Genomic DNA, 27,029 nt, shown 5'->3' with positions numbered 1-27,029 from the left:
GATGACTCAGGCCATTAAGGAAGAGATGCAACATATAGATGGGCTCATGATCGAGGGGTGGACTTGACTATGGACAGTATTGCACAGGTTATCCATGAGTGTGAAACATGCACTGCAATCAAGCAAGCCAAGCGGTTCAAGCCTCTCTGGTATGGTGGGCAATGGCTGAAATATAAATATGGGGAGGCCTGGCAGATTGATTATATCACACTCCCACAAACCTGCCAAGGCAAGCGTTATGTCCTTACAGTGGTTGAAGCAACCACCGGATGGCTGGGAACATATCCCGTGCCCCATGCCACTGCCCAGAACACTATTCTGGGCCTTGAAAAACAAGTCCTGTGGTGACATGGCACCCCAGAAAGAATCAAATCAGACAATGGGACTTGTTTCCAAAACAACCTCATAGACACCTGGGCCAAAAAGTATGGCATTGAATCGGTGTATCACATCCCCTATCATGCAGCAGCCTCTGGGAAAATCGAACGATACAATGGACTGTGAAAGACTACCCTGAGAGCAATGGGTGGTGGGACATTGATAGATTGAGATACGCATTTAGCAAAAGCCACCTGGTTAGTCAACACTAGGGGATCTCCCCATTGGGCTGGCCCTGCCCACTCAAAGCTTTTACGTACTGTAGAAGGAGATAAAGTCCCTGTAGTGCACATAAGAAATATGCTGGGGAAGACAGTCTGGGTTATTCCTGCCTTGGGCAAAGGCAAACCCATTTGTGGAATTGCTTTTGCTCAAGGACCTGGGTGCACTTGGTGGGTAATGCGAAAGGATGGGGAAGTCTGATGTGTACCTCAAGGGGATTTGATTTTGGGTGAAAATAGCCAATTAACTGAATGGTATGATATTAATTGCTATATAATACTGTATGCCATCTTTTTATGGTTGCTATATGCCACATCAATGGTATTATGGTAAGAATCACCCAGCTTAATGAAGAATGAACTTTGATGAAACCAAGCAAAGTGCAGCAGTGTTGGAATGAGAACTGGCTTCAGCATGCAACAATCCAACACCACACACCATCTCTCCTGCTTTGAAAAGACTGTGATGACAGATGGAACCCAAAGTCATGGACTAAATGAACTCAATGGACATTTTAGGGGGATGTCCCATAGACTAAGGGAATGATATCTGTGTGTGTATATATCAAGACAGGGAAAGTGGTGGTGATTAGTTAAAACACATTGGAAAGGGTAGGACCTGTGCATGACGTAGATGGTATAGAATAAGGGGTGGATACTGTCCTGGTTTTGGCTGGGATGGAGTTAATTTTCTTCCTAGTTGCTGACATAGTGCTGCATTTTGGATTTAAGATGAGAATAATGTTGATAACACACTGATGTTTTAGTTGTTGCTAAGCACTGCTTACACTAGTCAAGGACTTTTCAGCTTCCCATGCTCTGCCAGGTGCACAAGAAAGTGGGAGGGGGCACAGCCAGTATAGTTGATCCAAACTGACCAAAGGGCTATTCCATGTAATATGACATCATGCTCAGTATATAAACTGGGGGGAGCTGGCCGGGGGGCAGTGATCACTGCTCGGGAACTGGCTGGGTATCAGTCAGAGGTTGGTGAGCAATTGCATTGTGCATCACTTATTTTTTATATTATTAGTTGTAGTAGTAGTATCCCTTCCTTTTCTGTCCTATTAAACTGTCTTTATCTCAACCTATGAATTTTACTTTTTTTTTCAATTCTCTCCCCCATCCCACTGGGGAGGAGGGGGAGTGAGCAAACGGCTGTGTCATGTCTAGCAGCCTGCCAGGTTAAACCACAACAAACGCTCAATATTACCACTCTGGGAGTCTGTATGTCCTGTTAAGCACCTTGAAAAGGACATGCTTTAGGAAAGTCTCAGGTGTAGCAAGTAAATCATCACTACAGTTGTCACTTCAGCTCATCATGAACATTTAGATCCACATCCTAAGAATAAAATATTCTATAGCTTTGACTTTTCTACAGTTTCTGTTAAAATCTTGAGTCACTGTCTTCTCCTCACCTACACCTTCTGTGTTCAACATACACAAAAGTGTATGAAAGTTTCTACTTTTGTGTAAGAAAAAAGAATCCCACAGCATATCTTTTTAATAACTGTTCAGCTACAAAATTTTATTGGTATCCTTCTATGTTCCCTCTAGAGGATGTAATGCACAAAAGCATTGCCACGGAACATATAAAATTACAAATGAAATTTATTGTAAAAAGTAGAATGTCTTCTAGACTGGTGTCAGTATTTATTTCATTCATAAACCAAAGCTGCAGGTATAATATATTCATTGTCAGCAAGTTCATGTGTGTAAATTGCCATCCAACAGTATTGACTGATATAAGACAGATACTGAAAAGACAATTCAAATTTACTCTTCCAAACATAAACTGTTCCACAAAAGCACTGTAAAAACTCCTTCAAGGTTTTGTGTTGTGCTTCACATTTATGGTTAACTACATAATTTGGTTGTGTCATAATCCACTGTGTTTGGCAATTTGGCATTAAAGGCCTGCAAAGCAGATTGAATCCTCACCACTTCACTGGTAGACAGTTTGAGTCTATGACGGAGCAAGCAAGAGAAGAGGTCTAGACGACGTTGACCAGGTGGAGAGAGTTTATTTACACGATCCCGTATCTCTAACAACTGCAAAAGTGCTGAGTCCTGTGATCCCTGAGTATAGGGGTAGTCCAGCTGCAAAATCAAGTCTCGAATTGCTTCAGGGTCAAAGTGCATGCTGTAGCCAAACACTTGGATGTTATTGATTTTCATGTAGCCCAGATTTCTTGAGGGATCAATAAATTCCAGCGGTTCATAGTAGATGCTCTCATTGCCATTTGGACCGTTTGACTTTATTCGACTCCTCAAATAGATGTGTACAGTTTCAAAAAATGTCTTCCACTTGTTGCCCAGAGTCAGCGTCCAGTTATAACACTGAAGGGGTAAGTCCAGTTTAGTCCTCTCCCAGTCTGGGAAGTTATTTTCATTCACAGGCATAAACCAGCTCTCAGAGTGGCTGCCCCCAAAAGGATTGACATAAACAGCAAGAACGGGCTCTAAGGTGCTGTTTTTAGTTAGGCAAATTTGAAGAGAGAGGCCCAGTATCATATGGACCAGACTAGACTTGTACTTGTTACTCTTAAGAGTGAGGAGCATCCGTTTGCGCCAAGAAGGATCAAACCAGCTGTTGAGGCGCATATCATTGCTGATGAAAATGGCATGGACTTCAATTCTCCGGTCTGTCTTCTGCAATAAATACTTCATTTCCAGGTCCTGAAGGTCAGTCTCGAACCCAATGTAGTGCTCTGTTGATTCTGCCACTTCAGGCTTGCAAAGCCCTTGGCTCAGCATGTAGCCTGCATTGCAGGTCCCACAGCGGGTGCGATTGTCAGGAGCACAGCTCAAGCATGCAGAGCCATCTCCAACTGTGCAGGGAAGGAACCCATGGCAGGCAACCTGGTCATTAGGGCAGGTGCATGTGTGAGTATCTTCAGAAAAGCTTCCCAGGAGGCCATTTTCATTGCAGTAGAGAAAGGACTGGATGCGGTTGAGCCAATAGTTGGAAGATCTGCAACATTAAAATAATTTATTTTAACACAAACAGAGACCTGCACATAATAAATACAACCTTGTTATTTTTTATTAGAAAGAGAAAAATAAAGCTGGTTTTAGTAGCAGATTAAGGCACTTAAGTCAGATGACAGCATCTGCTGCCAGATAAATACATGTGTAAGTTGCCTTTTAACAATGCAAAATCACAAAAGAAAAGTTTCCTTATAAACTCACAAGGCACAACAAGAACATTTGATTCATGTATTTGTTCTCTCTGTATCTCTGTCAATGAAGCCTGACAAAGAGCCATTTTTCTATTCTTGTCTTCAGATTAACAACTTGAAATTCTATGCAGTTGAGATTATTTTTCCTCTTACTATTTGATCAGGGAGGTGTTTTGTATGTATCTAAGTGTATATAAGTCTGTACCATCTCTCTATTTCATTGTGAAGATTTATGTAACCTTGCAAGCTGTCTTGTTACTGGCTGGAGCTGCTTTGGTTTATAGACAGTGAGCAAAAAAGCTTTCCTTGAGTAGCAAATAGGACTCTGCACCCCACTAAATTAGATTCAATCTTAATTTTTCAGATGACTTCCAGCACAAAAATATCCCTCAAGGAAGCTATGCATGAGCATGCTGTGTTTAGTTTTCATCTTTGGAGATGAAATTAAAAGATCACTTTAATGTTCTTGTCATCTCATTTTGGTTTCACTAGAAGCAATGGTTAATGTCCTGCATCACACTGGGAAAACACAATACTGAAACCAACAGTGTTAGGTTGATGAGGCACAGTCGCTAGAAGACAGACAATGGAAACAACAGAGTTGCATGGAAATAGTCAAGAGAAAAATTATCTTCTTTCTTTGTCTGTATTTTTCAGTTCTTATTAATCCTAGGAATGCTCAGTTTAAAGAACTTGTTTTGGCTGCTGCAGAGTCAGATCTATTATTGCCACATGAATGGCAATGGTTGTACTGTTTCTTCCCTTTTCATTGCATTGTTTCAAACAGAAAAAGCAAGAGCCTCATTTACTGCTGACTTTTAAAGTCACATCTGAATTTGTCTCAAGCATTAGATAGTTCAGAAATCTTTTTTTTGTTGGGTTTTTTCTGACTATAAAATAAATGCTGAAACTAAAAATCTATGGCATCTCAAAGTCTGATTCTTTAGAAACATGAAAATAAAGATCAGTAAAATGACATCATTGTATACTCTGGTGACTTTGTTTAATCTTTTCTTTTTCCTTTCTCTTTTTTTGGTTGGGGGCGGGAATTTTGGTTGTTTTGGGTTGTTTTTTTAATATACATACAGTCTATTAGTATTTTCTAGAAGTATAAGTAAATGTAATAACATCCATGACATGAATGCCTTAACACCATTCTTCTTTGTGCTTATTTGAAAGTCAGCATTAAGCAAAAATATTTTTGGCAAGTTTATTCCTTCATCTCCTGATTAAAAATCATAATCTCCATTCTACAAGCAAGGTCAATGTCACAATATAAAAGTTACTCCAAAACTGAGTGAAAAATTAAAGCTGTTGTTCTTCCAGGTGGAATGAGAAGCTCCCATGTACTTTGTCTGGGTTGTTTAGACAGTAGTCTGTACCTACTGAGCTTGCCCTGGCAGCTCACAGAAACGGCAGTTCAGGTGTTATGATCCTGTTTCCCATCATGGGATGAACTTTGCAGCCAGGCTATGTCTCACATGGTCTATCTTATTGCTATTAGCCCCATAATGCATCACAGCAATCCAAACAGGGAAGATCCTTGTCCAAAGGAGTGAAACTAACCTTTCAAAGGTCTATCATTACAGCTTTTTCCTAACTCCTTATGGCTCTCTGTGCTTATTTAAGAACGGATACTGAGTCCCAAAAGCTGCAGGATGTAAGATATAAAAGTCTGGTGTTTTTACTTTCCTTTAGATCTTTGGGTTATGCCATTTGCTTCACAACAACCTTTATAAAGTTGTTACCTTATTTTGATTTGTTACCTTAGACAGATAACTAGGCAGATTTCAAGAATATGTCATTTGGTTTTTAATCTCCAAGTTTTCTGCTTGTACTGTTACTACCAGTTAGTACTACATGACTACTGTATCAAGGTTAAGCACATTCAACAGATGATACTGATCCAGTTTGTAAATATGAATTTTAGCATCCTCTTCCACTTCTCTTTCAAACAGAAGTCCTTGCCTTTGAAAAGTTTTGTTATATATTAGGAGTACATTTCCAGAAAACCTCATTTTGCACAGACGAACTCTGAGCTTACAGCTGTGGTTTTGAATTCATCTCAGTAGAGGATAAACATTTGAAGACTTATTGTAGAGATTTTCTGTGTATCACAGAACATCAGCCGTAGAGACTAAATCTGCTTGGCTCACTCACACAAAACATCAACTGTGCTACATAGTTTGTAGCATCTAAGGATATGTTTCCATGATATATTCTAGTCAGAAGAAAGCTAACTGTGCCTGAGCTCCAAAGCCACAGGGCCACACGACTACATTAGTTTTTCAGCAGAGATTAGTATCTTGGATTTGGCATCATGCTAGTATGGACAAGAAATTTCTGTATGGCTTGGAGGCTAAGAATTTATCCTGGCTTGGAGCTTAGGCACAGTTAGCTTTAAACTAGACACCAGCTATGAATTTTTGGAGCCTAATTTTATATGATTTCTGATACATTTTAATGAGTGAATTTTTGAATGTTGCTTTATTGAGGTGTATTGGGTGTCACTGGCATGGTTTTGACAGCAGAGGGGTAGGCACAGGAGTGCCCTCTGTGAGAAGAGTCCAGGGGCTACCTGATACTGGACACAGCTGATTCCAGACAGTTCCAGCTGTTTCCAGCCAGCTGTTCTTATCTCGACCCACAAGCTTTTTTATCTTTTTTCCTCCTCCCCTCCTGCTGAAGAGGGTGAGTGAAAGAGTGGCTGGCTGGGTGTGCATCTGGCAGCCAGCCTAGGTTAACCCACCACATAACATAAGCAAGATAATTTGCAGCTTTAAGTTGATCCCTGTTATGTTTCATCTACCCTTTCTTCCTCTTAGATCCAGTGGATAGGATTACAGGGATTTTTTTTAATATTGTATTACTACTTCTTTTTCTGCTTATTATTGGGCATTAAAATAAGTCAAAGAATGTTCTGCACATTTTTTTTTTTTTCATATAGAGGAGTTTCTGGGAAAAGAAACTGTGGATACGTCTGAGCATGGTTAGATGGGACAAATATCCGGAATGCAGGGTGTGCCAGGCAAAGAAAGAAAAGGAAAATGTGGCATTACTGCCAACTGATGAAGAGAAGAGAGCTGGGAAAACAAGGAAGGAATTCTTTCAGTTCATGGAGGTGATGGAAAGAGGGAGACCTGGTGAGGAAGATGGCACTGTTGGAAGTGGACAATTTTTTACTGTTGCAATAAGCCTATTTAAACTAGCAAAATTAATTTACTGGCAGGGATGGTTTGGTTTGGGTTACTCAATTCTCCAGCCACACGGTCTTTAAAACATTTTTTTCCTTATTAGTGATCCAATCTACTGTTTCCATTATTATGAGAAGCAAAATCTTTAATGTTACTTTTTTGTTATTTTTATTTTTAATGAGCCTGCCTTCCTTCTTTATTTGTTAAAGGATAGAAGAAGCAGTCTAAAAGACTGCATGAAATTACATAGCTGCATAATTAAGTTTGCTTTCTAAAACTTAGTTATCAGTTTATAACTTCATATTTAGCTTATTAAAACAACTATATCTTTGATCATTATCAGTTGCAAGGAGACTAAGAACTTTAGAGGGAAGGACGTTTTCTCCTTATTCCAAATAAAGTTCAGAACAATAACCTTCTAATACTTTTTACCTTATTTTAATTTTTTTACATGATTTTAACCAGAGAGATTTCAAGAAGTTCTACTTGTTTGTCCTTGATCAGTTTACAAACATAAATTCTTTTTAAAAGAAAAAAGTCAAATGCCTTACTTGACTGCTTTTTTTTTAAGTTGTCATTAAGGAATACTGGTTTTTAAAGTTGTCATTAAGGAATACTGTTACTCTTTGTAAATTTATTGCTTTCACTCAAGTAAATTAAGTAAATTAAGTGAAAGTACATAAAATGTCAGCAATACCGACTTTATTTAAGCCACTCATCCTTAATTAGATAAATTCACACTGGAATGTCATTCTGAAAGCTTTCTTTTTCTCCTAGAAATAGAAGATCATTTAAAATTCTGGACCCTGCAGTCAAGAAGAAAGGCTTGGTTAGAAGCAGATGCCTCCTGCAGGTCAACACCTGGCCGAACAGCTGGTGCAGTCAGATAGGCAGGGCTTAGGCTTTTACAGCCACTAGATCCTCTTTGAGGATGGATGGCATCTGGGGAGAGATGAGAACTAACAGAAAATAACAGGTGACATCTTAGGCAACAAACTTGCTGACCTCGTGAGAAGGGCTTCAAGCAATGTTAGCTTGGGGCTGGAGTCAAAATGGGAACTAAGGAAAAAAGCATATGGGAAAAACACTCCCACCAGAAAGTGGTACTACTAGGGACCCATCTCAAGTGCCTAGACACAGATGCAAACAGTGTGGGAAACAGGCAGAAGGTGTAGACACAGTTGCAATGCTGTTAGTTCATTGGGATCACACAGATGTGGTGGGATTAGCCTGGGGTGCTTGTGATGGATGAACAAAGACTCTTTAGTGAAAACAGGTAGGCAGGGGCGATAGCTGCACTCCACACAAAGGAGTACTTAGAACTAAAACTTTGCTGCTGAATGAGCAATGAACTGGTCAGGATCTTAAGCATGCTTAAGCTGGAATCAGAGAAGAGACCAGCAATAGGGAGACTGTGGTCAGAATCTGCTACAGACCAGAAGATCAAGAAAAGTGGATGAAGATTTCCTTAACCAACTGGAGGAAGCAACATGACCACATGTCCTGACCTTCATGGGGGACTTCAACAACCCCAGCAGAGATGGTGGTGGTGGTGGGGTAACATGACAGGACACGAACAATCTAGGAGACTATTGAAGTGCATTGAGGATACATTTTTTATGCAGGTGTTGAAGGAGCTGAATAGGGTAGATGGTCTGCTGGAGCTGCTACTCATAAATAGGGAAGAACTGGTTGAGGGTGTGAAAGCCGATGGCAGCCTTGGCTGCACTGGATGCAGGATGGTGAAGACAAAAATGCTGAAGGAAGTGAGGGAGACAAGTAACAGAATAGTTATCCTGGTCTTCAGGAGAGCAGCCTTTATCTTGTTCAGGGAATTAGTAGGTTGGGTGCCAGGTGAGGCTGTCCTAAAAGGTAAAACAGCCCAGGTGATGTGGTTGGTCTTCAAGAATGATGTCCTTATAGCACAATAGTCCATTTAGATGTGCAGGAAGTTGAGCAGGCACAGCAGGAGGCTGACTTGGATGCATGAGGAACTCCTGTCTGAGCTCAAATACCAAGAAGTCTACCTAAGTTGAAAGTTGGGATAGGCTACTTGGGAGAACTACAGAAACATGGCCTGGATGTACAGTGATTAAATTACATGACATTTCAAAACTCAGCCTGTTTTGAAATGAGTGAGCAATGTGAGTGATAACAAAAAGGACTTCTACGTGTTTGTTTTCAGCAAGAGTCAGACTGAGGAAAATAGAGGCCTACTTCTGAAGGAGAAAGGAGACCTGGCAACAGAAATTAATGCATTTAGTGTCTCCTTTGCCTTGCTGTTATCTAACATGATCTGTTCTAAGGCAGAGAAATGCAAAGTCCTGTACCTGGAACCAGAAAAACTCTATGCAACAGTTCAGGCTGGGTATAACACCTAGAAAACAGATTTATGGGAAAGCATCTGAGATCCTGGGAGATATGAAGCTGAACAGCTGAACAAGAGCTAGGGCTGTTGTCTTATGGCAAAGAAGACAAAGTGCATTAGTAGAGCCAAAAGGTCAAGGGCAGCAAATATTCCCCCATGTTTGGTACCTGCAAAATGGCATCTGGGACATTGTGTCTGGATTTATATCATCTGTACAAGGGAGTTATCAACAGACTGGAGCAAGTCCAGTGAAGGGCCACCAAGATGTTCAGAGGTCTGGAGCACATAAGATATGAGGAGAGCCTGAAGGAACTGGGTTTGTTTAGGCTGACGAACATAAGACTAAAGGAAGATCTAAATACCATCTCCAAATACCTTCTGGAAGGATGTAGAGAAGATGGGCCTAGACACTTCTCCAAGGTCCACAGTAAAAGGACAAGAAACAGTGCACAAAAGTTGTAGCAAACTAATTTTCCTTAGAGAAAAGGAAAAATTCTTCATTGGGAGGTTGGCCAAACACTGTAAGAAGTTGATGAATGAGATCTGGAATCTCCATCACTGGAGATGTTAAAAACTTGATGGTCCAAGATGCTGATCAGACTTTGAAGGTGACCCTCGTTTGGGCAGATGACTTGCAAAGGTCTATTACAACCTAAATTATTCTATGATTCTGTTTTCATTTTACTCATAGGTGGAATTTTTGAGAGAATTACAAACACTATTATTGGAAGTATTAAAATCAGTACATAACTATATTGCTTTAGAGATTTTTATGTACTTCTATAACATCATATTTTAAGCTGCTGCCCTCCCTCAGTGCCTATTGCCAGTAGAAGTAGGGTGGACCTCTAATACCTAGGGAGAAGAAGAACCTCTCTTACTGGATAATGTATAAGCCATCCAAGATTTTGCTTTTCCTGAGCTCATTAAACAAGACCAACCTAGACCAATCAAGACCACTGAGCTGTACAATATCCTCCACAAGGACCTCAGCCACAAGTTGACAGAGAACTTCACACAAATGAATGACATTCCAATTCATTTATTACTCTTATGTTATGCCATGTAGTTCTGAAAACACCATTAAAATGTGTTTTCAGGAAGGAAAATCAAAACATTGGTTAAATATCTTTTTGGATTTTAAAGGGATCCAGTTTTCTTTTTTCTCTTAGATAATTTTGCCATTGCCTCCAGACAATGGCAGAGTGTGGAAACATTTTTTGAAGCTCAGTGCACTTAGTGTGAGAAAAACAAAATCCCACTTTTCTTCCAGGTAATTATTTTCTTCACATAAGATTCAGCCAATGTCAGTTATTGCTTGTTGCCACCCATTAGATTTCCTTTTTCTACTATATTAGGTCTAATAATTCCTTAATTTTCCAAGTTAGTTGGCTGAACTAGTGCTTGGTTGTCTAGGTACTCTATGCAAACTTGAGCATACCACTCCTAATTCCTTTCTTTCATTATTCACCATTTGACATACTCAAGATCCACTCTTTTGTCCAATGTCAGAAAGAAAAATGCTTATTAACTCTGTCATAGGACTTCATTGTATTTTCCCACTATTTCTTTTTTTTTTTTTTTTTTTTTTTTTAATTTGGGTTGATATGTGAGGTCTACAGAAGTCACTAAGAAAAACTGCTTATTTTGATAGGGACAGAATCTGAATCTCTGACTTTAAGCTTCTCAAGTCCAGATTAAAGTTAATAAGAGGCTTTGCTCAAAATTTAGTATACTTTTATTCTTCTCTTCAATTGTAATAAATTCTTGGTACTTCATTCCTCACCACATTGTTCTGTACACATTCCCAGTGTTCTTTTACCTTTAATCAGTTTTACTTAATCATTTATATTCTCATTGTGTTAATGGGAGACTAGTGACAAAGGCTGCTTATCTTGAGCAGTTGCTTCTTGTTTATAGAAGTTAATAAATAAATTAAGACAATTCGCTTCTGAGGGAGGGCTGAAAGGGCTCTCCAATTATTCTTTTAATGGCATTGCAAACATTATTATTTGATTTGGAGAATTATATTTACTGGCCTGATGTGTTAGTTTTTCAAACATTGAGATATAGAACTTCTGACTTCCAAACCTAGTGAAAGCAGCAAGAATCTTCCTAGTTATTTCAGTGAGCTTCAAATCAAAATGGGATGCCTGAAATATCTGTGCCTTCACCATCATGCAAAATTATGTGACAAGCTATAATCAAAAGCTATTTTTGGTGAATTGTACACTTGAAATCACAACTTTACTTTAGAAATAAAGTAATATTTAATTTAATGAAATAAAATACTAGATAAGTATAGGATACTTCTTATCAAATTATATAATGAATTAGAGCTCCCTGGAAATTCTTTAGAATTTTTTAAGACTCCTTTTGTTTATTAATATTGAGTCATTGAAATCAACCTTTCAAAAGCAGCACAAAGTTACAAAAGAAGTGCTAAGCCCAGGAGGGAATTCATTAAAATATAAATATTATTTATTGTCCTGTTAGTTGAATACCTGTTGTCTTTATAGGAAATAGACCATCAAGCCTCTGCTCTGGCTTATGCACAGTAGAACACTGAGCCAGATAACCCATACAAATCACATACTCCTACCCTTCAGTTAAGACCCCTAAACTGGCTCTCTACTATTCTGAGGTTTCAATCTCACCTTTGACTGCAAAGAGTATCTAGTCATGTGAACCATGTCTCTTGTGTGGATAAACATGTCCCTTCATCCCTATTTAATTTGTTTGGTCATATACCTCAGCATGAATATACTTAGCTCTGTATGTGACAATATTAAAAAAAAAAATAAATTCTCAATTTTTAAATTTTACTGGGAAACAGATTGTTAACTAATTATGATTTAATAACAGCTCCAGCTCCACCTTCTTATTTTCAACGCTTTTCCTACTATACAACAAGATGATCAGGCTGCTCTTGCTGGGTGACGAGACTCTTGTGGGTAAACCTTCTGTTGCATAGGATGCACTAAGCAGTTGGATACCATGCTTTCAGCTAGAATACTTACAGGGTAAAGAAAGCCTGCCATATAATCTCACATTTACATAAGCATGATAAAAAATAGGATAATCCTATAGAAGTTAATGTATCAGTTAACATAAGCCAAGTTAATGTATCAGTTAACATCAGCCAAGTTTCTGATTAGATTTGCCTTAATAAGAAATATAAATCTTAAATGTTTTGGTAGGTGTAATAATACTATGTGAAGTTGCACTGTATCACCTCTTTATTAAATGCTCTCAAATTCTCGATTCTAAAGTGTATTTAAAATATTTTGCAATTTTTTTTTATTTTGCTATAAAATTACTTTCAAAAAAATTAATTTATTTGAACAGCAGTTACAAGTTTAATCCAAAACATGTGCTTACTCTTGTTCAATACACTGTAACATTAAATGTAAGAACAAAGCAGTATGGTCACCCTATATAATAGCTATAGCAAGTATTTAATCATGATATGACACTTTTACCTCCTCCTCTGTCTCACTAAGTGCTTAACATCTGTTGTACATCAGATGGCTCAGTAGCAGATGATGAGTACTCAGTGAGGCAGATGCTAAGTAAAAAAAAGACGACAATTTAACAAGAAGTGTATAGGCAGTAAAATACCCATTACCTATTTTTCCCTCCTTTGGAGGCTGAGTCCAGTATAAATCTGTAAGACAGAAACATCAACACCAAATGCACTTACAGGCATCTCTAAAATGTCCTACTCTTGATCTTGTGGGATAACCTCTTGAGAAGGACAAATAAGACTCCAAATACTTTGTTTCTGTGCTGTGATTCATAACAAGAACATTAATTGCTACTAAATTTGATAATGGTCTTTATGTGAATGCACTTTCTTCTGGGAATCAGGGTAAAACTACTGACTGTACCAGAAGACTGTCACCAGAAAGCCAGTGAGTAATTAGAGGAATTAATTTTTTTTGTTTATTCAGCCTCACAAAATTAAAGCAGTACTATAACCACTGCTCAAATAAACATGCCTGAAATTATTTTACTGTGGCTCATGTTACAGGTATGTCAGTGAGACTCTCAATGACAGCTGCAAACCCTACTGAAAAAGATGATAAACAGGAGCAGTGCAGCTGTTCTGAGTTCATATCTAACAATTTTACAGCCGGCTCCACCTGAGCCAGATATTTTAAAGCTGGTTTAAAGGTCTGAAGCTAGCTATGTTGACTATGGTGAAGCCAGGGTAAGTATAATGTCATATAGAGAAGGAATGTAAATGTATACAAAGGAAAGAAAAGCCTCTGCCTAGAGGGATGCCTTTGCTAAAAATCCCCTGTTAGCATACACAGAAAGGATATTAATTAGCTATGAAATTTTTATGGAAATGTTGTTTCCAGATGCTAAAATTGCATCCAGCAGAGAAGTGGGTGGGGTAACTAAAGAAATCTAGCTTCGTGTGAGACTCCTCTATGGTGGCTATATGACAGGAAAGGGACTGGATGAACCAGGAGATTCTGGGATTTTGTTGCTTGGATTAATAACAATGTAAACTGAATCTACATTGATTTATGGAAGTAAAATACCTTGTTCTCCTCTGTTAATCGCACTTAAGAAACATCTTTGCAGATCCTCCAGCCCTTGTGCCACTAGTCTGTAGCTGTTGCTCCCTACCCTTCTTAAGGCTGATACTCGATATTTTAAAACCAATAATATGTGTCACTTTTAAATTCCAAATAGTCTTTGTATTATGAGAAGTAGAGGAATTAAGCCCCTGTATTAAATGATATAAACCTGTCGCACCTCATAGAACAAAACTGCCATGAGTTACATGAAATTCCAGAGTAAACAATATTTTGACATTAAATTATTTAATATTTCAGAGGATATTTCTGGTTAGCCTGTTATGAATTTATTTACAAAGATTTGTAGCTTTAACTATGCTAATCTTCCACCCTTTTTATTCTCATAGCAAAGCTTTTCTAGTATGAAACATTTCTGCCACACACACCAAAGGATGGTTATATAAAAACCATCTTAAGATAACATACCCAGAATTTTTTGACACAGCTATAATCATAATGACCATTGTGCTATATTGAAATAGGAATCAAACTGCTTTGTAGTACCAGCTATTTATTTAAAGAGGTTCAAAACAGAGACAAGATTTGAGACCTTATAGCAAATTATGATCCATAGTGCAGCAGGCACAAAGGAAATACCAGTCAAATTAATTAATGGTGTAAAAAGCAGAATTAAAGGAATCAGATGTGTTAGGAAAAACAACGGTTTCCATGTACAGGAGGAAGAAAGATGCCACACAAAACAAACAAACAAACCACACACACACACACACACACACACAAAAACCCACCCAAAAGCTATGTGTACTTCTTGAAGCAACTCATCTGTTAAATATCTCTGTATGTGTGTACTTGTGTTTGTAGTGTTAGATGAGGGGAAAACTCATCTTGGGCCTCAGATTGTTCATTAATTCAGTGGAATTTTAGGTAACTTTTCCAGATGTATATTAAAGTGTAATTATAAAAAAAATTATGAAGTTATACAAAGCTTACCTCGATGCTTCAGTGACAGTCAGATTAATATGTCCCTTTAAGGCATTAGAAAAATAACAACCAAGCTTACTGTAACATAATCAGCTTTTTTTGAGTGAAGGGAAACTGAGGAAGTGTTATAAAATTGAACAAACTGAAAGTAGGACACCACCACCACCCCCCCCCACTCTACTTTTACAGAGATCGGTAAAATAAGAGCATGATAATGCCGCATACACAACTATACAGAATCATAGAATGGTTTAGGTTGGAAGGGACCTTCAAAGATCATCTAGTCCAACCCCACTGCCATAGGCAGAGACATCTTTCACTAGATCAGGTTGCTCAAAGCCCTGTCCAACCTGACCTTGAACACTTCCAGTTATGGGGCATCCACAGCTTCTCTGGGTAACCTGTTCCAGTGTCTCACCACCCTCATCCTAAAAAAAATTCTTCCTTGTGTTGAGTTTAAATTTACCCTCTTTCATTTTAAAGCCATTAACCTTTGTTCTGTTACTACAGGCCTTGGTAAAAAGTCTCTCTCCATCTTTCTAATAAGCCCTCTTTACATATTGAAATGCCACAATAAGGTCTCCCCAGAGCCTCCTCTTCTCCAGGCTGAACAACCCCAAATCCCTTTGCCTTTCTTCATAGGAGAGGTGTTTGAGCCCTCTGATCATTTTTGTGGCCCTCCTCTAGACCTGCTCTAACAGGTCCATGTCTTTCTTCTGCTGGGGGCCCCAGAACTGGATGCAGTACTGCAGGTGGGGTCTCACGAGAGTGGAGTAGAGGGGAGAGAATCACCTCCCTTGACCTGCTGTCACGCTTCTTTTGATGCAGCCCAGGATATGATTGGCTTTCTAGGCTGCAGGTGCACATTGCTGGCTCATGTCCAGTTTTTCATGAATCGGTACCCCCAAGTCCTTCTCCGCAGGGCTGCTCTCAATCCCTTCGTCTCCCAGTCTGTACTGATACTGGGTATTGCTCTGATTGTTTCCCTGCACTATTTCTAGCCTTTCCCTCCCAGCTGGATTTATTAGCTTTGACAGAGGTTCACATTAATATAGCTTGAGCAACGGCTGGTTGAAGCCCATTGCTCTCTGTTCAGCTGCCCATAAGGTAGATGTAACAATGAATAAACTGAAGGGAAGGAACACACTGGCTTAGAAAAAGGAGAAAAATTAAATGGGATTTTGAAATGAAAATATCTTCCACTGAATAATGTAAGAAGCAAGTGTAAAAGTAGCTAATTTAGGGGTGTCTTTGGATCTTAAAATTCATATAGCTATGAAGCAATTGTAGCATAATTATGATGACAGGGCTTCATCAGGTTGCCTGTATATGCTGGCATAAACCTAATTTAATCTGTGGGAGGGAGCCAGTAGGGGCTACTAAGACCAGGCTGTATTCCCTTGTCAACATACATCCTGAGACCAAATGCACAAGTTCAAAGATAGTCTAAGATGTAGCTATGAACTGCATTTGCAACAATAACAAAATGTACTAGCAGCTCTAGTTTGCACTGGAAATTCTAGAATTAATATAAAAAAAAAACCTTGACTGACAGGTCTTCATATGTAATGCAACAGATCACAAAAACTATTGCAAAATGCGTACAGATTACTGTATGTTTTAATGTTTTACTTAGGATAGGAGGAAGCAGCATCCATGTTCTTGGAGTATTTTATTCAAAATGTGAGTAAAGTAGAAAGTTCAGAGAGCAGAGATAATTTCTGAGCTGGAAGCTTTCAAATATTTTGTAGGATAATTAAAAATCATGTGAAAGGGTAATTGGTAGGATGACTCTAAACCATACTAAAAATGAAAAAAAACCCTATGCTGACAAAAGCATCTGAAGTTTTAATCACAGTGAGGGGTAAATCTGGATATGGAAAAAGATTTAGTGCCAGAAAAATCAGCCATCAATTGTATGATTTTCTGGAATTGAACCTCATTGCTACAGGTAAAATCATAACCTCGCTAATAGTCAGTAGCAGAAAGGCAAGTCCATGATTAGATCTGTGAAACTGACACAAGACCATTATAGTTTCGTATTTTACTACTGGTTTTGAGACAGGACCTCTATTCCTATTTTAGGCACCCTTATTCCCAGATACAGATAACTGAAATTAAAAATAAAAAATCTGTTCCTGCAAAATTTGTTACAGCTATCATTATGGAGGTAGAGAAAATATAGATTCTATTCCTGGCTCCTTCACCATGTTTCTGTATGACCATGACTGTGGAGAAGTCACTTGCCCTTTTCCTTTGATAATGATCTTAATTTTTTCCCCACTGTTTCCATACTTAGATTATAAATTCAGTTGCTTCTAGACTCTAGTGTAATATAAGCAGCAATAATGTCATTTTCTTCCATTGTGTAGAATCAGAAGTGTTACACAAAAGCAAGAATCTCCCAGTAAATAGTAATGGTTTTAATTGAAGAATACAAAACTCAGTTCTGTATTCATACCTCATCATGTTAAACAAAATAAAATAAAATTCTGAGCTCAGTGTGCTTTTTTCCCTCTTATTATAATAACTGAAAATAACTTCAAATAACTATAATTTTGAGCAAACCCTTAAAGTTTTAATATAGGCACATAATACGTTACAGTAAAGAGGTTTGTTTTTCTGCCATGATATGTGTGAATAAATTGTAAGGAGACCCTTAAATTTCTGAAGGAAAATTAAAGGCTGTCTAGAAAAGTTGTATCATGCTGTTTTTAAAACCAGCATGTATTTCACTTAATGTATAATTTTTGTTATAAGATGTCACTTGTGTAATGGTCATAAACAGGGAAAATATTAATGTAAATGACCAGATGTTGCATGTGTATAATACAAACTAGGAGACAGTATAGTAATAATAGTTATAAGAAAATATCAAGTAATTGCATGCCTTCTGACATTTTTGTCTTCCTTAAACAAACAAACAAACCCACAGCCTGAAATGCAATGTGTAAGTTGATAGAAAGGCTGACATTGGGTCAACAAAAGAACCGTCTTCTGCACATTGATCTGCAAAAAAGGAAAATAAGTATACATAACTGAGGGAGAGGAACCACAGTCCCACCTTAGGAAGCTGTGCAAATTTTTTTTGGAGTATATGTAATTATACAAAGATGAAGTGGTTTACCTTATAGAACTATTCTCACTCACTCACCAACTGTTGATTGCTGAGGAAAAAAAAATCTACATACACAATTCAGTATAATAATGTTTCTCGCAGATTGCTGAAACCTTTATACTTTCCACTCATCAATGTAACTAGCTCACTCTGGTTACAATAACCCACAGGAGCCACAAGTGATTGTGACGTCACTGGCAGAAGCCAGGATACATAATATCTCTCGGTAAGCCCTCCAGATTTCTTCTGGCAGAACCACATGAAAATACGCAGTCATGGTATGTACCACCACTGAAGTTCATTAACTCCTGTACAATACTTTGTAGCTCTATCAAAAATTCAGTTGTCAAAGTTGTTAGGATATCTCACAGATAGCTAATTGAACTTTGCTCTTTTTTTTTTTTTTTTTTTTTTTTTTTATTTTCCTGGACATTCTATTTGCTTTAGAAAACATTGTTGGCACAATCTGTTCGGTCCATAGTTTTATTTTCTGCATCAGCATTTTAGCTGTTAAAGTAAATCACAAATGCTGGAGTGTAGCAGTGGGACTGTGTGCAGATGCCCTCCCCCTCAGAAGAGTGTATAAAGGGTAATCAACTATAAATCATACCCTGAAGAAGTGGCAACTCTTATTGCAAAGAAAGAACATATTTCTTTTGATACCCTATTTATCTAGATATTCAGTCTCATTCTGTTGAGTTGATCCTCTCCTCATTATCACATGTTTTTATATGTCATAATACTAAAGAGTAGAAAGAAAATCTCCCCATGCGAGACAGCTTCCTTAATACCTTGCAATTTTTGTTTAAGGGAGTATAGTTTAAAAAAACCCAAAAACAAACCCACAAACATTTTAGTTCCCTTTAAATTCCTCCTTAGTGAAACTAACATGCTGCTGCTGGAAGGAATTAATTTAAGGAGCCTGTCTTTCACAAAGAATTTCTGAAAGTTAACAATAATAACCAAAAGCAGATTGGAACAGACAAGCTTTACTTGTAGGAAAAAACCCCAAACCCTGTTAAAGAATATATTCTTCTGACAAGTGACATATAACATTTCAGAGCATACAACAGCATGTGTTTTAAGACATATTTAGCATTCTTAACACAGTTATTTTAAATATCTTTGATTATAAGCACTGTGGGATATTCAAGGCACTGGAGGAACTCTATCACTAACAAGTTCTCTAGTATGCTTTCTATATATATATCTGTGTATATGTATAAGCACATACTCCTCCTCAGGACTCTCTGAAAGATTTATTTGTCCCTTCCAGAAAGGCCAGATGCTCTCACCGGTGCGGTGGGGGAAGCACTACAAAAATCCCTTAAAAAGTCCTCCCAAACCCATTCTCAGACACTGTAACTGAACCAAGGGAACAAGGGTCATGATGGCATTAGGGGAATGATGATGATTCTAATTAATGGAAATAAAGTGAGATAAATTTGGATTTTTTATTTGGGACAGAGAAATTACAAGTTTCTCACATACAAGAAGCAGCGCCATGCTGAATCGTTGTAGTGTAACTTGCCGGTCACAATCCAAAACTTCACAGAAACCATGTGTACTGTATGCTTATGTCTAGCTGTTAAAATGTACTTCTGTTAAATGCAGTTTCTGATATGAAATTTGTATTGAAATGCAAGCAGCTTGGTTATTTCTGGACAGCTACCCCAAGGGAAATTGATGCACAAGCTGAAGAAATGTGCGATGCTGTCCTCAGTTAATGCAGATTGAAATGCCATGTACAGCAATTTGCTATCTTTTGCTTGATGTATTTGGATGTCATATGTATTCATCCTGGAACCTATATACCAAGTAAAAAGCTATATTTTTACCTCATACAAAATTGTACAAGTCCTGTAGTTCAATATCTTTGCACTTTTAACTAGTTAAGCTCAGAAAGGATGGTTAAACTTTAAGATTGTGAATCAGGGTATGATACGTGAAGAATTTCATAGTGACAGTTTTTAAATAGTTAATTACTAGGGTAACAGCACTACCAAGATGTCCCAAAAAGGATTCCATCCATTCTTCTTATTGTACTTTCTATTGTATTTATAATAAAAGTGACAACAGAAAAAGCCTGAAGACTTGTCCATATGGCAAATGCCAATCTGCCTCAAGAGTCTTTGCCTTGAAGAGTTTCCAATCTAAGTGCAAAACAGACAAAAGGAATAGAAATAGGATGTAGGATGTGCTCACAAAGGTTTTAGAGATGTAGTGAGGGGATGATGAGGACTGGAGGTGGGTAACTGCAGAGCCACTAGCTAAAGTACAAGCCTGGATCTTTAATATCCCTTCTGTCCTGCAGAGGATTTCCCACTGTGCACAGCGAATACCAGTGAATAACAAGGAATAGCCACAAAAATAACCCTAATGTCACAGGCAAACATATCATCTATTATTTCTCCTGTTTATCCAATACACAGTCCGTCTGTATGGGTTTTGGAGGTAACTTTTACATGCATTTTGGTGGATAAGGTGACTTAGTATTTACATTAAAGGAACATTTACAAGGGCAGAGACATTTTGGTGGGATCTTTTTCAGCCTGCTTACTATGGCACTTTCATTCATTGCATTAATACTGTTTCCCTCATCTCTAGCTGCTACCATTTTGTGGTGGTTTTGATTGACAGCAAAGGCAAGCGGGCTTGTCACTGGGAAAGTAAGCAGGGCTCCAACACAAACACTCTCACTATGATGAGTAATTACATTGCCTCTGCAACACAATCAGCCTCTGCTGGCAAACGGATTGAGAAGCCCAAATCCACACATAATCCAGTGTTTTTCACAAGGCTGCTTACAGCTAGAATTGACATTACGAGAAAGTTGAAGAAAAATTGACCCTGCTCAAATGTTGCTTGTTTGATTTTGAAGTTAACTCTTAACAGCCAAACACTGATTCACAGAAAGCCAAACTGTATGTGATATAAGGAGTGCAAACTAATGTTAGCTTTATATCTAACAGTTTTACAATGCACCACTTATTGCAATATAGTTCTGTCAAACATTACTATTATCTGAATGCTTATTACTCTCTTAATCTATTTCATTTACCTTATTATGGACTTGCTCCAAAGAAATGATGACATTGGTAAAAAGCACCCCTTTAACTTCAGAGCATTCATGATCAACCACTTACATAGTCCTAATATTTTTAACATCAACCTGTAGTCCTGGGAGAAACCACGTGCCTGACTAGAAGCTGCAGCTCAATGATATAAGTTTAAAAATATTTAAGAAGAATACCGCCTGTCCTTGCAAACAGTAGTATGTTACAAATGATCCTTATTAATTCAAAGGTAACTTGACTGAATACTTTTAATATTATCCAGCAGTTTCCACTGGCTGGTTTTTGTTTCTATGGAAACCATTTCAATTACTATTTTTCACATAGGACTGAATTGCTGCACAGACTACCTATCCACATATGAATACTTGAACTCTTAAATTAATTATCTATACCCTTAGAAATAAAGGATTTGTGGGGTACTATAAGACCATTTAATTTCCCAGGATCAAAGAATTGGGATAGATAGATGGGAAAACTTGAAACTTGAAGTGCCATGTCATAATCTCTAATGCATCCTACTATATCTTGAAGGCTGAGGATGGCAACAATTTCCCAACTTCTATATGAAGAAGATAGTAGGGTAAAAGTAACCATTATAAAGAGAGGAGAAAAGGGTTATTCATCTCAGCTTCTCTGGGAGAAAGCCTTGTTTGCTTGCCAAGGGGGTTATTTCTTTTTGTACATACTGATCTGCAATATGATTGATTCTTTCTGCTGACATTACTTAAAATTTCCTACTGAAGTTGAGCATCGTTGTCAAGGAGGTTGTTTTATAGACCCTTTACATTTTGAAATGTTTAATATAGTTTATATTTTGGTCTTTTACAGTGTGCACCATGAAAAAAAGACTATGCTTTTTAGCCAACTTGTATTCAGCTAATGCTGTTAAGCATGTAAAATATAAACCCACAAGAATGAGTTTAAAAGCAACTTCTGTAATGCCAAGACATAATCTTCCACCCCCAAATCAAGGTACTTATCCTTCAGGTAATCCTAAAGTCAAGTATAGTTCTCAAATGCATGAACAGAAGGCAGAAAGCAGTAAGACTGACTGAATCTGACAGGATGCCTCGGGTAGCTAATTCCCATGCCCTTTGCTAAAGCACGAATCACAACATAGAGTCAGGGAACTTCAGTTTAGGAACAGAGCCACTGGACTTCAGACAAAATGGAATCAAGGTGAAGAACAGATGAAGAAAAAAGTAAAAGCCCTCTGCAGAAGCCTAGCTTTAGCAGTGTTGCATCATATTTTCTCAACTTTCATACTGTTCTGCAGAAAATTATCATCTTTGTCATGTTGGAAAACATTTTTTTATTTTCTTCTTGACGGCTTTTTAATTTCTGTTTGTTTTCATTTATGTATGATTCCTTTGGAGTATGGAGTTACAATAAACACAGTGCTAATTATGAACACCTTAAACATAACAGTGACCAGGTTTTCCTCTAAATAACAATGGGACATTGCTTACTAATAAACAAAAGATGGTCCACACACTTTTTTTCTAGGGAAACATGGCAAATATTGAGGAAAATATATCACTTACATTGTGCTGAGAAATAGCTTATTCTATTTCTAGAAGCAGAGAAATTATGGAATAGCTTCCTTATTTATGGGGAGGGTAGAAGGAGCGTGTTGTCTTCACATCAGATAGAAGGGAGTGGATAAAAGATGACTTTATCTTCTTTTGCCAGTGACTAGTTCAGATGTTGGACATAGCTGCAATTCTTTTCCTCCTTGATCAGAGATCTTTCTCAGAAATGATTGATGGATAAGACTTTTTGCCCCCAAAGTGTACTCCACCAAGGACAGAGACCCAAAGCTACTTCTAAGGGTCATATGAGGTCACATCACAGTGAACTCAGAACCATTACTGCATTACAATTTTCATCCCCTTTCCTTATCAAATACAAACCTTAAAACAAAACAAAACAACAACAACAAAAAAAGACCCAAGAAAATAAAGCATCCAAATTTTAGAAGTACAAATATTTGTGGTTGCCCCTAAACCTAAGATTTCCCTGTATTGTATGCATCCACTGGGAGTCATCTTTTATTTATTTGTCTTTTCCTGCAACCAGTTCTTCATTCATTTACACTGAAAATGGTTCATGAATTTCCCATGTCTTGCTCTGTTTTAGAGAGAATTTCAGACCATTCCAGCCTGCATTGACCCATGTTGAATATATTAGTCATCTGTATAATATGTTTTCAGAACCTTTGATACAATAGTGATTGAGCTCAGCTGTAGAAATATACAGCTTCTCTACTCAGGATCCACTACGATGTAAGTGATTTGTGAAGATGTTTCAGACACTACTCATGATTCTCCTGGTTTGCTACTAGAATTGTGTAGGATCTGAGCAGTGAATCTAATTTAGTGCATGAGCAGCACCTGTTGTGTTCAGCATGACAATATCTTGCAAATGCTTTTTTAGATGAGCTTGCATACTACATTTATAAGCTCAGGAAGTCCCTTCCAATTAAAACCAGATTGTTCTTAGTAGAATCTATAAATGTGAACTAGAGAATCTGTTCTATTTTCTTTTGCAAGTTTTTTTTCCTTTGTAACAGGTTTACCCCAACTGTTTTCTGCTTTATTGTCCTGATAAGAGAGCAAATTCCATTTCCTTCCATCTGTTACTAAATTTACGATTTTCCTCAATATCACTGTGTATATATAGTGGGGTTTTTTTCTGTTTGTTATTTTAGAGATCTTACTATCGATAGGCAAAATGATTGTTCTGGTTTTGACTTAGCAAACCCTACCCTGATAGTTTGATTAAAAAAAAAAACAAACCAAAACCCGCTAAGATTTTGCTCCTACATTATCTACATTGTGGGGAGGTTTGTTGGTTAGAAAAAAAAATATTCCAAATATCATGTCTCTTCAAACTTACAGTCTGTTTCTTTTGAGAGAGTATAATTTCTAAAGCTTGTTTTTTATTCAACTTAAAAGTGGTCTATTGCATTCCCTATTAACTGCTTATGTGCCTGTTTTTGATGGACCATTCCTTTAAATATCTGAGAATCTGCAGAGACAAAAGTAATTTTGCTGCAGCATTGTTATAGTTACTGTGTGCCCATGTGGAGGTATGCCTGCTGTTTCTATTTTCTTTTATTCCTAAATGTCCACATAAATGCCTGTCAAACTTAAACCTCTTTGATACTCTTTGGATGCTGAAAAACATCATATGAAAATCTGTCCATGAGGATGGTACTGATAATTAAGAGAGATCTCAAAGGAAAAGGAAGAAACAGAATAGATGTTCTGCTTCATAAATAATTTAAAATCAAGGGAATTTTAGGACAAAATCATGGTCATATATGAACATACAGAAGTTCTCAAATGTGTATGCACAAATCTAATTATGACATGATATACTTATTAAGGATAAATCCTCATAATTTTGTTTCTAGTGGTGGGACTTCCAATCCTTCCTCATTGCCATTTAAGTTTTCTCATTTGGGACTATAAAGGAACCACTCTTATTTGTTTTGTTTTCATGCAGCATGTTTTCCCACTTGGATTCTGAAGAAAACAAAGCTTATTTAGCAGTATTGACTATCAGTCCTGTCTACCATTCCTCCATCATTTCTGCCAACAAGCTTTGCAAGTGTTCAGCTAATATTTACAAAATTTGGCAAAGGGTTAGTAATATCAAAAACATTGAGTTCCTTCATGTTTTATGAGAACAAGAAGACAGTCCATAGGATGGAGATCCTATTAAGTTGCAGTGTGAGCCCAAATATTCCATAAATTCACATGGGAATTCAACAATGAGAGGCTAATTTATAGGGAAACAGGACTTACTAGTTTCAGCACTTACAGAACTGTTTTCTTTTTGAATCATCTTTTTTTTAGGCAACAACTGCTTAAAAATTACAAAGTGGGGGAGAAAAAAGAAAAGAGTCTGATAGATGCCTGATGTATTTTAAATTGCCTTTTTGGAAAAGTCACATCTTTAATGGATCTTCTATGAACACTGAAGTCAGCCAAAAGCCAAAACTGTTCTCTCTGAAGCAATTAAGATATATCACCTTTCTCCCAGGTTAATGTGCTTATGACAAATGAAAAATGACCACAGGAAAATACTACTCATTGCTCATATGAATAGTTTGCTTGTTCTTCAATATAGTGTAACCAGCATTTGGTATATTCAGAAACTCATCAGTACAGCGCACATCTAGAGGGTAGTGGTCAATGGCTTGATGTCCAAATGGAGACCAGTGACAAGTGGTGTCCCTCAGGGGTCTGTACTGGGACCAGTGCTTTTTAATATCTTCATCAATGACATAGGCAGTGGGATTGAGTGCACCCTCAGGAAGTTTGCAGATGACACCAAGCTGAGTGGTGCAGTTGACATGCCAGGAGGATGAGATGTCATCCAAAGGGACCTGGACAAGCTGGAGAGGTGGGCCTGTGTGAACCTCATGAGGTTCAACAAGGCCAAGTGCAAGGTCCTGCACCTGAGATAGGGCAACCCCCAATATCAGTACAGGCTGGGGGCAGAAGGGATTGAGAGCAGCCCTGTGGAGAAGGACTTGGGGGTACTGGTAGATGAAAAAAGCTGGACATGAGCCGGCAATGTGCACTTGCAGCCCAGAAAGCCAAGTGTATCCTGGGCTGCATCAAAAGAAGTGTGGCCAGCAGGTTGGGGGAGGGGATTCTGCTGCTCTGGTGAGATCCCACCTGGAGTACTGTGTCCAGCTCTGGAGTGCTCAGCACAGGAAAGACATGGACCTGTTGGAGCAGGTCCAGAGGAGGGCCACAAAAATGATCTGAGGGTTGGAACACCTCTCCTACGAGGACAGGCTGAGGGAGTTGGGGTTGTTCAGCCTAGAGAAGAGAAGGCTGTGAGGAGACCTTATTGCAGCCTCTCAGTACTTAAAGGGGGCCTATAGGAAAGATGGGGAGAATCTTTTTAGCAAGGCCTGTTGTGACAGGACAAGGAGTAACGGTTTTAAACTGAAGGAGGATAGATTTAGACTAGACATAAGGAAGAAACTTTTTACAATGAGGGTGGTGAAGCACTGGAACAGGTTGCCCAGAGAGGTAGTGGAGGCCCCATCCCTAGAAACATTCAAGGTCAGGTTGGATGGGGCTCTGAGCGACCTGATCTAGTTAAAGCTGTCCCTGCTCACTGCAGGGGGATGGGACTAGATGACCTCTAAAGGTCCCTTCCAACCCAAAGCATTCTATGATTCTATGATTCTATGATCTATTTATCACAGGGTGCCAAAGGCTACTGACAATCAAACTCACAACTACAGTCAATATGCAAAGCTGAACCATTTCAAGGGGACATACTATTTAAGCATATCCTTCTTTTCACAGTCAAAGATGGTTCTCTACAGCAGTGTGTCAGGGTTTGAGCAACTGGAGTGAAAACTATTATTTACATGTATTTTTTAAAGCATAAAGAACAAGAGTATTTTTTAACCATAGAACACAGTTTTTTAATATGCGTTTACATTATGAAGATGGTTTTGCTGAGGTTATTATATTTGTATTATTCCTACTTGCTGTGAGGTAAAGCAATACATCACCTATTATTATTAATTTCCTTCTGCGCTGCTGTCCTGGTTTCAGCTGGGATGGAGTTAATTTTCTTCCTAGTAGCTGGCATAGTGCTGTGTTTTGGATTTAGGATGAGAAGAATATTGATAACACACTGATGTTTTAGTTGTTGCTAAGTAATGCTTATGCTAGTCAAGGACTTTTCAGCTTCCCATGCTCTGCCAGGTGCACAAGAAACTGGGAGGGGGCACAGCCAGGATAGTTGATCCAAACTGACCAAAGGTGTATTCCATACCATATGACATCATGCTCAGTGTATAAACTGGGGAGGTTGGTCGGAGAGCAGCGATTGCTGCTCGGGAACTGGCTGGGTATCGGTCCACGGGTGGTGAGCAATTGCATCACTTTTTTTTCCTGGGTTTTGTTCCTCTTTTTTTT

At 38.1% G+C, this 27,029-nt stretch overlaps 1 protein-coding gene across 2 annotated transcripts in view; it reads right to left on the bottom strand.

The window, feature by feature from the left end:
* Positions 1-2,456: 2,456 nt before the first annotated feature.
* BRINP3 (BMP/retinoic acid inducible neural specific 3) overlaps positions 2,457-27,029 on the bottom strand; it is a 228,164-nt gene continuing 203,591 nt past the window's right edge. For both annotated transcript variants that reach the window (XM_075711317.1, XM_075711318.1), the window contains one exon: positions 2,457-3,573. In XM_075711317.1, coding sequence (XP_075567432.1) covers positions 2,457-3,573 — 1,117 coding nt within the window. The remainder of the gene's footprint in view (positions 3,574-27,029) is intronic.

The sequence above is a fragment of the Pelecanus crispus genome, chromosome 5, assembly GCF_030463565.1.
Source record: "Pelecanus crispus isolate bPelCri1 chromosome 5, bPelCri1.pri, whole genome shotgun sequence".
Lineage (NCBI taxonomy): Eukaryota > Metazoa > Chordata > Aves > Pelecaniformes > Pelecanidae > Pelecanus > Pelecanus crispus.
This window is presented reverse-complemented; position numbering and strand designations above follow the sequence as displayed.